General features: G+C 42.1%; 1 protein-coding gene across 1 annotated transcript in view; it reads right to left on the bottom strand.

The window, feature by feature from the left end:
• Positions 1-2,842: 2,842 nt before the first annotated feature.
• Positions 2,843-18,963, bottom strand: part of MICAL2 (microtubule associated monooxygenase, calponin and LIM domain containing 2) — a 220,837-nt gene continuing 204,716 nt past the window's right edge. The window contains exons 35-37 of the mRNA XM_042906713.1: positions 10,440-10,539; positions 7,064-7,137; positions 2,843-3,077 (exon numbers count right to left, since the gene is read on the bottom strand). Coding sequence (XP_042762647.1) covers positions 2,893-3,077; positions 7,064-7,137; positions 10,440-10,539 — 359 coding nt within the window. The 3' untranslated portion in view covers positions 2,843-2,892. The remainder of the gene's footprint in view (positions 3,078-7,063; positions 7,138-10,439; positions 10,540-18,963) is intronic.

The following is an 18,963-nucleotide window of genomic DNA, read 5'->3' as shown; positions in this document are numbered from 1 at the left end:
TTCTTTACCTTTGTATTTATTTGCAAGTGGTACTTGTTTATTTTTGCAGTTATTTGGGGGTAGAGTGGAGGACTGATATTCTCCCCTAATGGAAGCTGCACAACCCCACAGGCATTCAGAGAATGTTTGTTACACAAATAGATCAACAAATGAATGCTTTGCGAGAGCAAGCTTCAGACATGTCCTCTTGATTCAACTTATGTAAAATCCTAAACTAGCAACTAACATGAGCCCTTTAGTTTAACTTAGAAGCTGTGTGAGACTGGCTATAAAATACGACCCGGAGCTGGGGCTTTATGTCTCGTTCAGAGTCCTAACTTGTTCAGCTTTGATCACAAGTATACTTTTATGGGACAGAAGAAGCTGTTTTCGCCATAATCCTACCCGTACTGCATAAAGAAACTGTCTTTAAAATGTACAATATTTTACACTTTGACGGTCTTAGAACATTCTTTATTGTGAATAGGAATGGAATTGTTCAAAATAATTCAACAGCTACAATATTTGTGTCATTTTGGAAATGTCCATTGAAATGGTTTTACATGCTGGTAAAACTAAAAGCTGGCGTAAGTAAAAGGCTGTTAGGTATGAGCATGTGTTTCAACCTGGCCACGTAAGACTCAGCCTTCCACTCCAGAACATAGTCTTTGAAAGAGAAAATGAACAAATTGCCTTTCTCATCTATTAACAGAAAGAAGGTGTTTCTTGGCCCCCCTCAGGAGGATCTTTCTTTTAGATGAAAATAGAACAAATCAAAATAAGTGGCAATAAATTCTTTTGTATCAAAACAATCCAGACACCACACAGGTAAGCATCACGTTAAACATATGCAAGTCGCAAGTAGCATGCTTTCATAGAACTGACAGAAAACACTGGGTTTGAATACTTCTAAATATTCTAGAATAAAAACAGAAGTTCTAGATCTTTTTCTTTAAATGAATTAAAATTCCTGAGTATCCAGAGTCTTATTTTAAATGCCTGAAGGCCGAAAATATTATTTTAACTATCTCCATAAATCTTTAATACTATACAACTAGCTCACTGCCCCAAACATCTGGGTTACTTATATATTAAATAGCTTATATACCGATACACCCTAGTGCCAATAGACCTTCTCCAAGTTATAATACAGGAAAATCAGAATTGTGAGGAAACTGTATTAGCAATTTCCACCAAATATATAAATAAATAAGAAGAGGTAAATAGCCATAAATGGCATAGTTTTGACAGCTAGATAGATGCCTGCACATATTCCCCAATAGAATTCAGGCACTAGAAGATTTGACTCTTTTTTTAAAAAGGGGAAAGGAAGAAGAAGGAAGGAAAAAAGAATTACAACCTTCGGAATTTGGTCTGCCATGGAAAGGTTGCATTTTAATACCACCCAAAACATTGGCGCACTTGAGAAATCCAGTTACATTTCTGATTTCTGGCTTATCAGCTGGCCAGACTGGTGCACATAGACAGCATCTCACACAGCAGTGGTTCATGGTCAACATGAACTGAGGAGAGTTAGGTCTCAAGAGCCAACTGTTGCAAAGCACCTTTTGTTCAATGACACATTTACACACTTGCAGAAATGAGAGAGGCCAAACATATAACAAAGAGTTCCTCAGTCTGTCTCTTGTCAGCAACAGGCTGACTCTTCAAAGAATCCCATTGACTGTAAACAATCAAATACTTTATGACAACAGATCACTATTTAAAATCTTTTCTTTGGTTCCCATATGAACCATCAAAACGACCCAGGAATCTCCTGTCAGTGCACAAATTCCATCTCCTGGCTTTCTTTTCACATTGAAAATGTCACTTAAAAAAAAAAAAAATCCATGACCCAGTTTGGGATTTGATCACTGCCTTTGGTAAATGGGGTCGCTGCACTCAGCTCTAGGGTGAAGTCAGAAGTGGTTTTGTCCTTGTCCTGTGGAGTTCCCAGGGAGTCCCTGGAGAGAGCGCTGGAGACACTTCTCTTTGGACCTGAGAAGGCTGTCACCGGGAAGCCTTCTTCACCTTGGATCACAAGTGTGTGTGTTTTCAGTGCCATTACCAACGGTTATAAAAATGCACTGGAAAATGATTCATTTTCAAGAAACACTTTTCACTGTGTTCCAGGGCCAGTAAGGAGAGGACTCAGAGAACAAAAGCTTTTCTAAGCCTGCAGTATTTGGTGAACACTGATAGTCTTGCCAGTATGAAGTTAAAGTTTGATTTCCTTCTCTCTCTCTTTTTTTTAAATGAAATTAAGGCTCAAATGTTGTATTAAACTCTCATTTCTTATGTATATTATATTAAGGCTTATAAATACAACTGGTAAATTAAATTCACCCTGGATTGAATTAACACCTGCTATATGAGTTATTTGCTTTATGTAATCAGTAATCTCAAGGTTTCTCCTCTTTCTCTGGAAACACAATTTTTAAATATTAACCTAATCTTTAAACTGTGGCTGCTTCTTTCTGACATTTGGAAACTGGTCATCCATGAAAAAAAAAAAAAGGGCAAATATGGATATATTAATGAAAAGGCAGCTTTGTAAAAATCTTAAGATGTGTAACTCAATGAATTGGGGAGATAAATGATAAAAACAGCAGGAAAGTCGATCCCTGTGTCACTTTCCAGGGAAAACAATGCTGGTCATCTGCCAAGGTCACTTCCAATGTGAGACATGCCAAAGTGACTGCCAATTCCCTAACCATCTTTGTATATTCGTCATTATAATCTCTGGAAGGGTCTTGGGCAGCTGTACTCCATATGGGAGAATTTTAAGAAGAAATTGCAATAGGGCATCACTTAAGTTCCACGTATGGCAAATCCTGCCAAAGGAACCGTGAGTGAGTGAGGTGTGCCCGGCCTGATCCTCAGCCAGCATCCAGGGCCAGCGCCTTGGGCTGCTCACGACCTACTCAGCTGACAGCCCCTGGAGAATATGAAGCTTTCAAAGTGCTGGTCTTCAGCCTTTTCTTTTATGCGCTGTTCCTCTAAGGAGTCCACGAGTCTGTCCCTTTGTTCAATTACTTGCATCATCTCGCTGAGTATTTCTTGCTCCTCGTTCAGATCGCTCTCATCTTTCTGGCTCTCTAAAAAACAAAAAAACGGCAAGCATTGGGCCTCAGGTAACATTCAGGCCGAGGGAGAGATCTTGGCACGGGCATTCTTGATTGTTTCGGACTTGTTCTGCCTTCTAATTTCCATGGAGGAAACAAGGAAATGAATTTAACACCAGGGAACTCTCTCGCAGCCACAGATTAGCAAGGAGGGTGCTTTGTGCTGCAGTCAGCTCAGTTTTCATCTTGAGAGTATATACAAAGCAAACAGGGGGAAATCCCTTTGTAAGGAAAAGAATATCAGCCAGGCCCCACAGAGTTCTCCAGCCTCCCCTCCCCTGCAAGAAAAAAAAGAAACCAACGGAACAACAAGAAGGCTGTTTTCCCTAAACATGTCTGAACTACAACAAAGGAATCTATGAGAAAAGTTTCTAAACAAACCATCTGCATCGGGGGCTAGGACTTCAAAGATGAGGATCCTTTTTTTCTTTTTCTTTTTTTTTTTTTTTTGTAGTTAATGACAAATTGCAGCCCTTTGAGGAGAGACCAGGCAGAAGCAAAATAAGGCTCTGGTTGGCCAATGGGATGGTGTCTCCAGACTGTGAACATGTTTTCTCTTTTGTCTTAAGAGTACAAGAACTTCTTCCTAATTGGCCTGACACATCCCATTGCCCCGGGGGACATAAGATTGCTACAAAAGGAAGGGAAGGGATAAGAAACAGGTAGTAATGATTTTCTGACAATCAAAATAGATTTTAAGGCAGATTTAAGTCTTGTCAACCAGATTGTTGCCTTGGGAGACGACTTTATAAATACCTGAGCCCGTTCCCTTTAACATGCCAGGGACTAGGTGGTGAGCCTGATCCTGGAGCAAAGAAGGGCCACTGTTTCTCACATGAGTCTTAGTTCAGAGGATGGGGTCAGGAAGAAGGCATATATGACAAAAGGGAAATAGAGAAACACCATTCCCTCGGTACTTCGTGTTTTATAGGCAAGAGACGATTAGAAGCAGAGGGTTAGCTCTAGCCTCTCTGTTCTGGGCCAGGAAACATCATACCATTTAAAGGGAACACCAGGGGCTCAAGGATTCTTACCCAGCCCCTTGTTTGGAATTCTGGGAAGAAGCCAGCTGGAAGGGTGCCTTCTGCATAAACATAGGGCAGTATACGGTGGCTGGGCAGAGAAGGGTCTGAGTGTGGCTCCCCAGATCTCAATCTGCTGTGTGTGGCAGCCATGGGGCTTAAGAATGCCCACCAGCCCTAGAGCTACCAAAGGTAGCTGGCCAGTGAGCCTCCCAGAGGGCTCCCCCGCGATGAGGAGTGACGTGGTCCCACGGTGGAGTCTGTCTGGACAAGCTGAATGGAGGATGTGCTGAGGTGTGCCTGAGAAAGCCAGGGACTGCCACCAGGCTCCAGGCATGCTGAGGAGTGGCCAGGCTATGGACGATGCCAGCCATACACCTCAGCTTGCAAATGCCAGCAGAGAGAGTGGCAGCCGGATGATGGGACACAGCTGGGTGGGGACTCAGTGAATCAGAGCAACCAACCCAGATACCTACTGCTGCGGAGTCACAAAACCTGCCTCTCCCTACTACCCGTCCTTAGGGAGGAAAGCAGAAGGAAAAGCTGGCCATCTCCAAGGCTGAACATTTTCATCCCAAAGAGACTAAGCATTTCTACAGGGATTGTTAAACTTATTGCATCAGACCGAGTCTACTAGAGAGGGATAAATAAAGTTCTTTTTTCTTTTTTTTTTCCCTCTCTTGCTAACTAGTGGGCTAGAGCTTTTATGGAAGATCGGCTAAGGGGAATGAAGAAATGTATGATCCTCACTCCTTAGTAAAACTTAAAAAAAAAAAAAAGGTTCAAAGGTGGCTAATGGGGACTGTTGGTGGTTTTTATTTTACCATCCAGAAACAGAGCAAACTGAAATTTTTATTTGATGTATAAATCAGATATTATGCTCTATGGTTTTTTCTTTTTAATTAATTTATTTTTTAATGAACTTATTTAAATCCAGGTTAGTGTAGTATTGGTTTCAGAAGTAGAATATAGTGATTCGTCACTTACATATAATACCCAGTGCTCATCCCAACAGGTGCCCTCCTTAATGCCCATCACCCATTTAGCCCATCCCCCCGACCTCCCCTCCAGCAACTCTCAGTTTGTTCTCTGTATTTAAGAGTCTCTTATGGTTTTTATCTGTTTTTATCTTATTTTGCCTTCCCTTCCCCTATGTTCATCTGTTGCGTTTCTTAAATTCCACCTATTAGTGAAATCATATGATTTCTGTCTTTCTCTGACTGACCTATTTTGCTTAGCATAAATAATACACTCCAGTTCCATCCACATTGTTGGGCTAGATGGGTGATGGGCATTAAGGAGGGCACTTGCTGGGATGAGCACTGGGTATTATATGTAAGTGACAAATCACCACATTCTACTCCTGAACTATTTTTACACTATATGTTAACTAACTTGGATTTAAATAAAATAAAATAAAAAAAACCAAAACCCTGCTATACTTAGTACTTCTTGTTCCCCAGTCCCTGGTCCAGAGCGGTTTTCCTCCTGTGCAAACCTGATGCCGCACTCTCTCAACCCCTCTCTCTTTCTTTCCCTTTGTCTCTCCATGGAAAGGGTTCCCTCTCTTCTGTGGCACTGCTGTTTCTCTCTCCCCAAGTTCATGTCCATGCACCTTGTACCTGGCACGCTGTCTCCCTCCAATCATGGAGATCCTTCTGACACTCCATAGATCAATTTCCTGGTTGTTCCAAATCATCTGACCTCAACATAGCTGTGTTTGAGGGAGGAAGAAAACCCAGAGCACCCTGACTTCTCACCCATCTTACTCCTACTCCTTCTATGATCTGTTAATCTGGGTATATTCCAGTGTCGTTGCTCCTTATTTGATAATCAACACAGAAAAATAAAACATTCCTCCCTCAATGTTGGCTTGTCATCAACGGACTCATGCGAGCCCTCTGACGAATAAAAATGACTTTTATCTGTTCTATACAGTGCAGCCCTAGAAAGATTTTGCTAGAAATAGAATTTTTTGTTGCTATAAAGAAAGTCCACAAATCATTACTACGTGGGAAGGAATAGGAGACCCTCTTTAGTAGTCTGTGCCTGAATCTTAGTCCTCTCACTACTTACCTCGAACATACTTTTTAAGTTCCGAGACTCAGTTTTCTAAACTGTAAAATGGGGATAAAATGCCTAAGTAAAAACAATCATAAAGATGACGTCTAATATGTCAGGTGCTTGCCCTGTACCAGGCAACCCCATAGGTAAGTATGTTTGGTCCATGAGGTGTAAAGAAATTGTTGAACTTGTCCTTTTAGACCTAGGCCTAAGTGTAGGAAAGCCATGCGTGGATCTGGTCCCATGAACACACAGCCACAAAACGGTGTCTTACTGGGCTGGAACCAATGAATGCATAAATCAGTATAGCATGTGAATTGAATTTATGTCAGCTTTCCCTCCTTTATGGTGGAAATTATTTTCTCATTTGTGTTGACCTGGTCCGGCCTGTGCTGGGAAGGGTGTTTCCTGTACATCTATGGTGCCTGGCAGAACTAGGCCCGCCTTCCTTGGTGTTCCCAAAGCATCTCTGTCCTGGCCTTCATCTCATTGTACTACAAACACCAGTTTGCATGTTGGCCTCCCCGGTGAGACCACAAGGCAGGGGTGCTCTTCTTCTATTGCCAGGGCCCCCCTAGACTCTCAGCAAATACTCCTTAACTGAATAAATGGGAAAGCGAATGAGTGATTTTGCTCTGTTAGCTCATGGGATGGAGTAAACTGCTGCCCTCATAGCCCAGGTGAACAAAGCCAGAAGCGACTTGCTGGGCGGGTGGTGAGTTTCCACCCGTCCAGCCTCCCGTTCTGCCTCCAGGCTGCTTGCACAAGACAGGAAGAGCGTCCCACTCTGGGATTTGCAGGGTGCTCTGTGCAAGTGCCTCTCGGGGGAAAAATGTCTTTAACAAGGGCCCCCAAACATGTCATCGTACTCACCCTCCTTGAGCATTTTTTCTCTTAATGTCTGTTCCAGTCTGCTTTGATGATCTTCCAGTTCTAATTCTTGGGCCCTGGAGATGAGAAAATGTTCAGACCTTGTAAAAACTGACGATCTGCCTAGAAACAGAAGCTCACTGACTACAGCTACTGCCTTTTTTTTTTTTTTTTTTTTTTTCTCATTAAAACTGAGGTCTTGGAATATCTCTAAACGGAAAGTTCTGCTACTGCTGGGGTCACTGAAGGAGCCCAGAAGGACTGCTGGGATATGCTGAACTGGAAAGACCATGGAGCCGCTGAAGGTTGTGATGTGATCTCAGTGGGTGTTTGGAAGGCCACTCAGGCCGCCCTTTGGGGATGCATCATCAAGAAACGACTAGTATAATCCAGGAGAGAAGCAATGACAATCTGAAAATCTTTTCTCTTTTAGGGGCAAAGGGACTTCAAGTATCACCTCTAACAACTCCCAAATCCCTGATTGTGATAAAGAGCAAAACAAGGAAGAGGAGGCAGGAGAGAGCCATTGTGTCCATGTGGAGGCAATAAAATTCAGACGCTGTCCATCTGGTTGTAGGAGATGTGGAAAGAGGGATCAGGGACGCTTGGGGTCTCTGTGTTTCCACCAATAGGAGCAGCAAAGTCAAGAAGAGAAGTTAGTTCTTGGTAAAGGTCAGTTTGGAACTTCTCAACCTTTCAACGCCTGGGGCTATTCCCTGTGTATCCCTCGTGTATGCAAGGCACCCACATGCTAGGCCATGTGTAATGTGGAGGTTCCCCAGAGCTTTGGGAACCCAACTCTGGAGTTCTCAGGAGAATGAGGACCACAAACAGAGGTCACAGGGATCAGAGAGGGTGGGTGAAGTCATGTGATCCCTCAGAGGAAGACTACAGAGAAAGAAAAATTTGAAGACAACGAGGTTGGAAATGCCCACATTTGGAAGTCAAACAAAACAGATGTCACCAGGGAGGAAGCAATCAAAACTTTGAGAAGCAATTAAAACAAGAAATTCAGCATCACAGAAACCAGGAGGAGAAAGTTTTGAGAGAGAAGAGAGAGGTCGAGGGGATTCATTGCTACAGAGACATTGAAGAGGGTGAGGGCTGAGAATAGGCCCCTGGGTTTGACATCATGGGGCCTTCACTTGCACCCTACCCACGGCGTGCATGGGTATCTGCTACACTTTGCTATGCCCTGTCGTTGCTGCCTTTATTTTTACTACTACTTGGGTCAAGGTCCCTGCCATGTTCAATATTCTGCCTTTTGTTATTGACCCTGAACTTCTCTTGGCCCGCTCTGATAGCCAATGGAAGTGTACCACTCAAGCCTTCCTTTAAGAGAGAACTTTCTGGGCAGAGTACAGCAAGCTGACTGCTGAGGCAGAATCCACTCAGTGTCATGTTGTGGCCACACTGTCCCCAGGCAGCTCCCAGCCAATGTCAGAGCACAGCGGTGGTACTGGAGTTGGACTCCTCTGATGGCATCTCAGCTCTGGTTCTCCCTGTGGCCTGGCTAAGATGTTCTCAGGGCTACAGGGCCATCTCAGGTTCCTCTGTTCAATTCCCTTTCCTCCCCTTCTCCTTTCACAGGTATCAGGACCGAAGAGGGTCTGTAGACTTGCCTCTTACTCCCCCTCCTATTTCCCTTTATCCCAGTACATTTCTTGGACTTCCAATCTTGTCTTGGTATCTGCTTTCCCAAAGCACCCAAGTCAGTTACCCAAGATGGTTCTCTCTGTTCAACCAGGTCTTTTCTCTAAACTAAAACCTATCCTTTAGCAGCTTAAACCATTCCTGCTTTTGTCTAGCTCACCTGCCTGAGCTTCCCTCTGGCCTCTTTTGGAGCCGAAGGTTCCCCCTGGCAGCAGACTAACTAGGGAAGCTGGTCACTAAGCAGTAACAGCAGCCGTCATTGACTTTCAGACTCTCACAGGTAGAGCCCATGCACCGAATGCTCCTTCTACAAACTTCCATGGAGCTTTTGCCATGTTTTCTTATTGCTAGCATGCTATGTGTTAGCACGTCTTTCTCCCCTAAAATCATGAGATCCTCGAAAATAGGGACTGTGGTGTCACTCATTTTTATTTCCATATTACCCAGCAGTTCCTGGCACACAGAATGTGTTGGATACATTTTTGTTGAATGAACTTTGTACTTCAGATCTGGTCTACAGGCAGACGGTATGATTGGAGAAAAAAGGCTTTGCAGTCAGGCGGGCATGGATAAGTGTTGCTCTGAGTCTCAGCATGTGTATCAACTTAAAAAATAGTGACAGAAAAAATAGTTACTAAGGAGGATGCTTTCTTCCCGGACTTTCCTTCCATGTCCCTGAAGCTCAATGAGTAGAACTCTTAGTCTCCTTCCCCAGTCTCCACTCCTACTCACTCTCAACCTGGGAGAGGTAAATCTGGGAAGAGACTAGGTGAACTTAGCTCACACCCTTTTTCTCCTGGGACTAGCCTGCCTGCAGCAGACCTGTGTTCTTGATTACTCTGAGCCTTGCCATAGGTCTATGGCAAGATTTCCCAATCTTGATGCTATGGGCATTTTACTTCAATAGTTGGTGGGGGGAGACAGGGCATCCTGTGCATTGTGGGATGTTAAGTACCACTCTTGGCCTCTACTCACTAGACACAGGTAGCACCTCCTAGGTATGACAACCAAAAATGCCTCCAGACATTGTTGAATATCCTCGGGGGGGCAAAATTGCCCCCAGTTGAGATACATTGGTCTAGGGTAAAAGTCTTGCCCCCAAGAAGCAAGTGGGTCCATTACTTTCTGTAACTACATAGATGAGTATGTCTAATTCTGGGGTCTGGTTAGTGCAGTGGGTTGAATGGTTACCCCCAAAAGATATGTCCACACGCTGAGTGACCTTCAACTCTTTCAGAGTACGATGACATCCACCTCTACTTTCTGGTTCTCCCACCAGGCTGCTCTCTTATTCAGAGAAGACAGCCAGGGAGGTCACAGTCCTTGTATGTTAAAGCCACAAGGAAGTGGCCAGGCAGATCTCCCCAGCCTCTTCCCAGACATAAGCTTCCCTATTGCAGGTGTGTGACTGCAGGTGGCCCCCCTCCCCCACTGGTCTCGGGGACAAGGATGGATTGAAAATACCTTATCCAAATGCCCTCTAGCTCCAGACCCATCACTTGAGGTCTGTTTTAGCCATAGGACTCCACAGAGGGAACAGACAACTGAAGATTCTCTGCACTAATGCCAGCATGATATGCAAGGCACCAAATATCAATTTGCCTCAATCACGATTCTGTATGCACAAGGAGAAAAATTCCTGGGACTTCAACCTGGGAGGGTGAGCCACCCCACTCCCACCCCCTTTGCTTTTAGGACTCGCTGTTATCTGTGTTGCCTTACTTACATGATCAGTAGCTCCGACTCATATCGCATTAATTTATTCTTCTCCAGAACCAGCTTAAACCATTCCTGCAAAAGCTGTGCTTCATCTTGTGTGCCTGAATCTGCTTAAGAAATCAGCGGCAAATGGGTTAGATTGGCATTTTTCTCCCCATGATCAACCTGCTTAGAAGCTACTTTGGTGGGCCATGTTTGTAGCAGAAAAAGTCTCAACAGGCAGCAGCCCCCCTGATGGCCTGTTGATGCCTCAGGTTGCAGGCGTGAAAAATAAAACCCACCTGTGCATGCTCTGGGGGCCGTCCTCTTGGACATTTAGGGCATGAATACTTCAGCTCCAAGGTTCATATAATCTCGATAATGTCCTGCCATAAATGAAACTTCTCCTGTCTACTGGTAAAACTTCTGTATGTTTTAACAAAAATTGTTTTAATATTTATTTCTTTTTGAGCAGGGGAGGGGCAAAGAGAGAGAGGACCCAGAATCTGAAGCAGGCTCCAGGCTCTGAGCTGTCAGCACAGGGCCTGACGCAGGGCTCGAACTCACAGACCGTGAGATCATGACCTGAGCTGAAGTTGGACGCTTAACCTACTAAGCCACTCAGGGGCCCCAAACTTCTGTATGTTGATGCATCAAAATCTCCACCAAAGAAAACCTTAGTAACTCTGCTGGTTACTATCTCTTCCTCCTTCTCCTTCCCCAAATCCAATGATTACTGGGTGCTCAGGTGAGGTGTGGCTCCCTTCATGGGGCAGAGAAGCTCACACCACATTTAATTATAGAGGAGTGGTGACTGGCATCTTAATTTTTTACACAAAGAAAAGCCAAATGATGGGGAAAAAAGTTACTAGTTTTGAGTCTCACTGGGAAAGTTCTATTCATATCTTCTTATAACTTAGGTTATGACCTTTATTTTATTTTTTTTAATGTCGATTTTAGAGAGAGAGAGAGAGGGAGAGAGAGAGAGGGGGAGGGAGGGAGAAAGAATGAGTAGGGGAGGGGCAGAGAGGAAGGAGAAACAGAATCTGAAGCAAGATCCAGGCTCTGAGCTGTCAGCACAGAGCCTGATGTGGGGCTCGAACCCACAAACCGCAAGATCATGACCTGAGCCAAAGTCGGTCGCTTAACCAACTGAGCCACCCAGGCACCCCTAGATTATGACCTTTATTAAACATAAGAATTACCATGAGAAAAACTGATGCTGCTTTTGGATGCACAATGTTAGATGTCAAATGTTTACATAATAAAATGCTAAAAATCTAAGCATATTTGAGAAGCAGGAACATGGAGATGGTTTTTTAGTATTTCACCCTGAAATGAGAACACAGGCTGTATTGTGGCTCATGGCCATTCTAGAAGGATTTATACTGGAGTATCCCATAGGCAGAGGGGAAAATAGTGCAGACAAAACATATGTGTGACCTTGAGCCTTTGCTTCTTAATTGGTTAAAATGAACAATAAGACACACAAGGAGGGGCGCCTGGGTGGCTCAATCGGTTCAGCGTCCAACTTTGGCTCAAGTCATGATCTCCCGATTTGTGGGCTCGAGCCCTGTGTCAGGCTCTGTGCTGACTGCTCAGAGCCTGGAGCCTGCTTTGGATTCTGTGTCTCTCTCTCTCTCTCTGCCCCTCTTCCACTGTCTCTCTCTCTCTCTCTCCCTCTCTCTCTCAAGAATAAACATTAAAAAAATATTTTAAAAAGACACACAAATAATAGAGTAGTAAGAAGCTACTATTTATTATGCCATATTATGACTGATGATTACATGCCAGTCAGTGGGCTCTGTGCATTATATGGGACATCTCATTTATTTTTTTATTTTTTTAATGTTTTTTAATTTATTTTTGAGAGAGAGACAGAAAGGAAGCAGAGGAGGGGGAGAGAGAGAGAGAGAGAGAGAGAGAGAGAGAGAGAGAGAGAGGAGACACAGAATCCAAAGCAGGCTCCAGGCTCTGAGCTGTCAGCACGGCGCCCAACGTGGGGCTCAAACCCACAAACTGCGAGATCATGACCTGAGCTGAAGCCAGGTACCCAACTGACTGAGCCACCCAGGAACCTCAATATATGGGACATCTCATTTAAACCTCATAAGAAACTCACCAGTAGATTCTTTTATAATCACCACTTGATAGCTGGAGAAAACAGAGGTCTAAAAGCTCAATTTTCCCAAGCTCACAGTTATTACGTGGCAGAACCAGGGCTTGAACCCTAGTGAGCTTTGTCCTGAGCTTTTCACTTCTTTGTATCACTCCCCACTCCCCCTCACTCCTTCCCTCCTTCTCATAGGCTTGTAGGGCAAGTAACACGCCTGACACGTTGCCCTGCTTGTAACAAGTCATTCATAAAAATGAGTTCCCTTTCCTCCCTGTCTTCTTAACCACCTTTTTGTTGATATGGACATTTGGGTCCAGAGAGATTCATGTGTAATGCACCAAATTACACAATTTAGGGGAAATTGGTACCACAAGGCAGATCTAGACTTCTGATGAATGCATCCATTTGTCCCTTCATGCATAAATTCATTTGCTCATCCAATAACACCTACTTATTGAATAGGTATTGGGTAGTGCTTTGGGTAATGGGGATACAGTGACAGATAATGCTACATGTGATGAGAAATTTGGAGATAGTAAAGCATAAGGCCTGCCATCTCTCTTTATTATTTTTTCTAGAGAATCTTCTGGAGCAGATGGATTTAAAGAGCCAGAATAAAATAGAACATTAGAAAACTCTTAACCACAACTAAGCAGCATAAAAGCACTCTGGGAATGTAGAGAGGGGAGGGTTTTCCCGGTCAGGATGTGAGGTTGGCTTTCCAAGAAGTGTGGTGCTTGAACTGGGGTGTTGAAGAATGGATAACACTTGGAGAGGAACTAATGAGGATGGGAGAGGACATTTCCAAGAAGACACAATGTCAGCAAAGACAAGGGGATGGAACAGAAAGTGGTAGAGACAGAGATCAGGCAGGCCTAAAGGGGCATGGTGGGGCGGAGGGTGAGGTCTGGGAGTGTATGAGGATCTTGTCCTAGAGGTCCCTGAACGTCATGCTAAGACTCTTGTACTTTATGCTGTAGAACACAAAAGGACACTAAAAGTGGTTGAGTAGGATGATCTAAGTGAAGTTTTAATCAGGAAGGATTAAAAGGGGGGGGGGGAGAGAAATAGCCAAACGTTACTCTTCCTTAGGTTTCTTGGATGACAGGCAACTGGGACCTTGCAGTTCAGTGGGGAAGGCCAACACCGCACAGCCAAATAGAAGATAATGTGCCCCTTGCTATGGCCACACAGACAGGAATGAAAGAATAAGGTATATAGACCAGAGATCATCTATAGCATAAAAGTTACTTTACACTTGGGATCAAACTTCCACTCTTGCACCTCCTACCATGTGGGCTAAGAACACATACTGTAGCCTCCCTGAGCCTCAGTCTCCTCATCTGTTATGAAGATACAGTGGGATTGACTGTGTACACAATAGACCTTAACCCAGCCCTGGTACGCAGTTTAAGTTCAATAAATGGTAATGGTCATTATTCAAATCATATGACATAAGCGATGAAAGAACCTTCACGGGTAATCTGTTCCGGGGATTCCCTCTACCTTCTTCCCTCTCCAGCCTCTGTGATAACTCTCCATGTGATGGTGGAAATCCCTGCGGGGCTCTGTACTCCAAGTATAGAAAACTTCTTTCCATTGGCCTTTGATGGGCTGGCCGCCAGCTGCCAAGTCCAGTTTTGCCTCCATGGGAAAACAGAGAACACTTAACACTCAGAAGGCATTCAGAGTGTTCTTTTGTCAGAGTCAACACCCCTAGGTCATTTGTCATTGTGTCACAAGAGGGCTGCCCACCTCCACTTGCCCTCTGGTGTTCCAGGATGCAACCTGAAGACAGTCCAGAATCAAACAAAATACCAACAGTTCAGAGGGGAGAGATCTTCTTGCACCTTTGTCTGAGCCCTGGGGTTGCTGAGGTCTTTTGGCAGCTGTGTCTTCACCGGGCTCTTCCTACCTTGCAAACGAGCGTGGCCTTTCCACACGAGTGTTGGTGAAGTCTGACGACTTCATGCTCTGTTTGTGCAACTCAGCCTTTCCTTAACCTAATGCAAGACTGTATATGTATCTTGTTAACTATCATCTTGTTTATTTTGTTCCATCATGGGGAAATCTTTCGAATATTTCCTCCAGCGACACAGTTCTAGCTTTGGGGTTTCTGCAGTATTGATAAATGGGCATCCTGGACCTTTATGCAATATTGAAAACCAAAATGTCAGATGGGACTGGACCAAGAACAGAGCCATCTGGCCCATCATTAGGGACCCTGCTCAGGCTTTGGGTGAGGCTGTTCTACAGACTCTAAATGCACTCTATCACCCAGCACACATTTCTATATTTTGTCCATGAGGCTGTTACAGGAAGCCTCGGTAAAATAATTTCCTGAAATCAAGCTTCACAACGTCTGCCGTGTCCACTGGCACTACAAACCTCACAGCTCCACCCAGAAAAGGAAATGACATTTGTTGTTCACAGCTTCTCAGTAAACACCAGTGGCTTCTCATAATCACTAAGTTTCTTTCTAAATATTCACAGTTTCTTTAATAATCCTTCCTAGAATCTTGACAAGGATCAGAATTCCTCTTTCTTTCCCGTGTGAAGTGAAACACAGAAAATAGACTGGCCTTTAGTCTTTGGTTCTGGAATTCGCCATGAGTTTTCAAAGACTGAGGTTATATCTAGCCATGTTGAAATAACTGGTTAATTTGGTTCATTCAACAAATTCTGGTTGAGGAACGCCACACCCAACAAGACTAGTATACGTGCCATCGTTCTCCGTGAAAGAAACCTAAATTCATTGCTCTCTCATTTTTCTCACCTAGATTTCTCTTTCAGATTCAACTCCCTCTTCTAGATGTGTTTAACATTTCTAGATGGAGGACTATTTTCCTTGATAAAGAAAACATAAATGCTGAGAGTTGGAAAAGAGTTGTCTTTTTTCATCCTGTAACATTACACCATCTGCCTGGGTCTCTCCTTTCCTTGTTCTCAATCCAAAAGAAACAGCTTTAAAGGCACTATTTTGCTGTCTTTAGAGTATCCTTTTTTTTTTTTCAGAGTGAGCCTCTTTGCTGCATGATACCCACTTTAATCCTACATTACATGCGCCCTTTTTAATCTCTCTTATGTGACCTTCTAAAATGTGGTCCATGAGAGAGTAACCTGTGCAGCCACACTGACTTCTATTGGCACAATACTCAATAAACATGAGTTGAATGGAATCATTCCATTCAATTTCCTTTCTTTCAATGGAATAATTTACAACAATTTTTTTTTTTTTAGAATCTGTCTTTCCTCAAGAGTCAAAATCACTTTGGGGGATCTTTGAACATACCGTAATTGACCCATTTTCCTGTTGATTGCTGTCTAAGTCCCTCTCCATGTTTTGCTCTGGAATACACACTGACGAATAAAATTCCTTAGTATGGTATGCAAATGGTCAGTTTCACAGAAAACAGAAAGCCAAAGCATTTTCCAAAGAGCTATGACTGTTTACACTCCCACTAACATTGAATAAAAGTACCCCTTGTTTCTTAACCTTGCCACATACTTAGTATTATCAAGTTTTATAAATTTTGGTAATTTAATAGTTTGAAAGAGTTTCTCATTGTATTTGCATTTTCCTGATTACTAATGAGCATGATATGTTTTTATTATTTGCCTATTTTTATAAAGGCAAACATTTGCTTTCCTATTTCTTATTGATTTTTAAGGGTTCTTCACATATTCTGGAATACTGATTCTTTTTTGGTTATATTTGTTGCAAATGTATTTTCTGAATTAGTGGCTTATCTTTTCCCTTATAGTGTCTACAGACTACCAGCTTGAGGTCAAAAAGATTCTTCTTAACTTTTCAAGTTTCATTTTTCATATTAAAATCTTTGGGGGCACCTGGGTGGCTCAGTCGGCTCAGGTCACTATCTCACAGTTTGTGGGTTCGAGCCCTGTGTCAGGCTCTGTGCTGACAGCTCAGAGCCTGGAGCCTGCTTCAGATTCTGTGTCTCCCTCTCTCTCTGCCCCTCCCCCACTTGCTCTGTCTCTCTCTCTCTCTAAAATAAACATTAAAAAATTAACTAAAATTAATTTTAAAAACTTTAATCTTTATGAAATTGGTTTGTTTGGATGATGTAAGGCTCAATTTTTTTCCTCTGTTGAAAATTACTTGTCTGAGAATCACTTATTTCTATATATCTGCATGCTACTGTAGGCTTAAATCAGGTTTTTGTATATGTGAAATTATGTTTGAGTCTCTTGGTCGTTTTCAGTGAAGGATTAAAATTGGCTCCATAAAGGTTGTATACATTTTTTGTTTGATTTACTCCTAGGTGCCATATGTTTTTATGCTAATGTAAGGGCATCTTTTTTCTTTCATTTTTTAATTGCTTTATGCTGAGATCTAGGAATGCAATTGCTTTTTCTATTTTAAGCTTATACCCAATCACTGTCATATAGGCTCTTCTTATTTTTAATAATTTATTTGTGCAATTTGGGATGCTTTTCACATGGATGATTCTATCATCGAGAAACAACACAAATTTGTTTCTTCCTTTCCAAACCTTATGCCATTTTTTCCTTGTCTTACTGCACTGGCTAGGGTTCCCTGTACAATGTTGAATATAAGAGGTAATGGTAGGCCTTCTTCTGTTATTTCTGATTTTTAAAGAAATGCTACTAATATTTTACCATCCGACAGTGATATTTGCTGCAGCATCTTGGAAGATATTCTTCAAACTAAGAACATTCTATCCTGTTCTAATCCTTTTTTGTTGAAAGTTTTTGTCCCAAGTGTTGAATTTTGTCAAATGATATCTTCTTCTTATACTGAAAAGACCATATGGTTTCCCTCTTTCATTTCTTAATGTGGTGATTGTTAAATCACCCTTAGATTGCCAAATTTTAAAATTAATTGCATTGCATTAAATATTCATTATATTCTTTTATTTTTGGGGGAATCTGCTATATCTGTGGTTCTGTTTGCCCTTCTCATTCCTAATTTATTTATTTCTATCTTCTGTTTTATTTTATGTTTTCAAGAGCAAGCAAGGGGGGGGGGGAGGGGCAGAGGGAGAGGGAGAAGCCCAAGCAGGCTCTGCGTTGTCACCACAGAGCCCAGTGTGGGGCTTGATGTCACCACCCTGGGATCATGACCTGAGCTGAAACCAAGAGTTGGATGCTCAATGGACTGAGCCTGCCAGGCACCTCTATTTTATTTTTAAAAATCAATTTAATATCATTGCTTCTAGTTTTTCATTAGTCTTTTCAAAGAACCAACATTTGGCTTGCTTGATCCTCTCCATGTTGTTATGACTCTCTATTTCATTTACTTCTGCTTATTATCTTCTTTATTAGGCTTCCTTTTCTTTTTTTAAATTAAGTTGGACACTTAACTCATTAATTTTCAGCCTTTCTTCTTTTCTAAAAGGAGTATTTAGGGCAATACCTCTCCACACCACTTTCACTGCACCTCTGAGTTTTGATCTACTGGTTTTCCTTTTCATATTTAGTACATTTTAAATTTCCACGTATTTTTAGAAATGTCCATTTGATTTTTTTCTTTGATCCATGAGAAATTTATCTTTTAACTTCCTAGATGCATGGTTTAAAAAAAATATTTGTTGGCTATTGACTTATAAATTAAGTACATTGTACTTTAGAATGTGTTCTGTATAGGGGCATCTGGGTGGCTTAGTTGGTTGGGAGTTCGACTTCAGCTCAGGTCATGATCTCAGGGTTCATGAGTTAGAGCCCTGCGTCGGGCTCTGTACTGACAGCTCAGAGCCTGAAGCCTGCCTGGGATTCTGTGTCTCCTTTCCATTTATCTCTTCCCCACTTGCAATCTCTCTCTCAAAAATAAACATTAAAAAAATTTTTTTTTAAAAGAAAGAGGTCTGTATAATTTAGGTTCTCTGAGATTTATCAACTAATAGAGTTAATTTTTATAAATCACATGTGAGCTTGAGAAGAATATACTATTCTCTAATATGGAGGTACAGGGTTTTATAAATGTCTTTTAAATTAAGGTTATTAGTTACATTGTTCACATTTGTGCTAATATTTTGTCTGCTTGACAATCATTAAAAGATATACTAAAATCTCCTGCCACGGTAGCAGAAATTACTCCCTGTAGTTTATAATTTTTTGTTTTATATAGTTTGAGCCTGCTAGAGTCAGCACATACTCATCTAAAACTGTGATATCTTCTTAGTAAGTTGATCATTTAAAAATTATGCTGTAACCCTGTTTATTCCTAATCATCATTGTGGTATTAAAGGCTATTTTATCTGCTTTTAATATAATTACCTCCAGTTTTTTTCTCATTTCTTAAATATTTTTTTGTGGAGGATTTTAAACACAATGCATTACCTCCAGCTTCATTTAATTAGCATATATTTTGCCATCCTTTTACTTTAAAACTTTTTGTGTATTAATGTTTTATGCAGATTTGCTAAACAGCATGTCACTGTCTGGTTCATTAACT

Source organism: Panthera leo, chromosome D1 (genome assembly GCF_018350215.1).
Source record: "Panthera leo isolate Ple1 chromosome D1, P.leo_Ple1_pat1.1, whole genome shotgun sequence".
Lineage (NCBI taxonomy): Eukaryota > Metazoa > Chordata > Mammalia > Carnivora > Felidae > Panthera > Panthera leo.
This window is presented reverse-complemented; position numbering and strand designations above follow the sequence as displayed.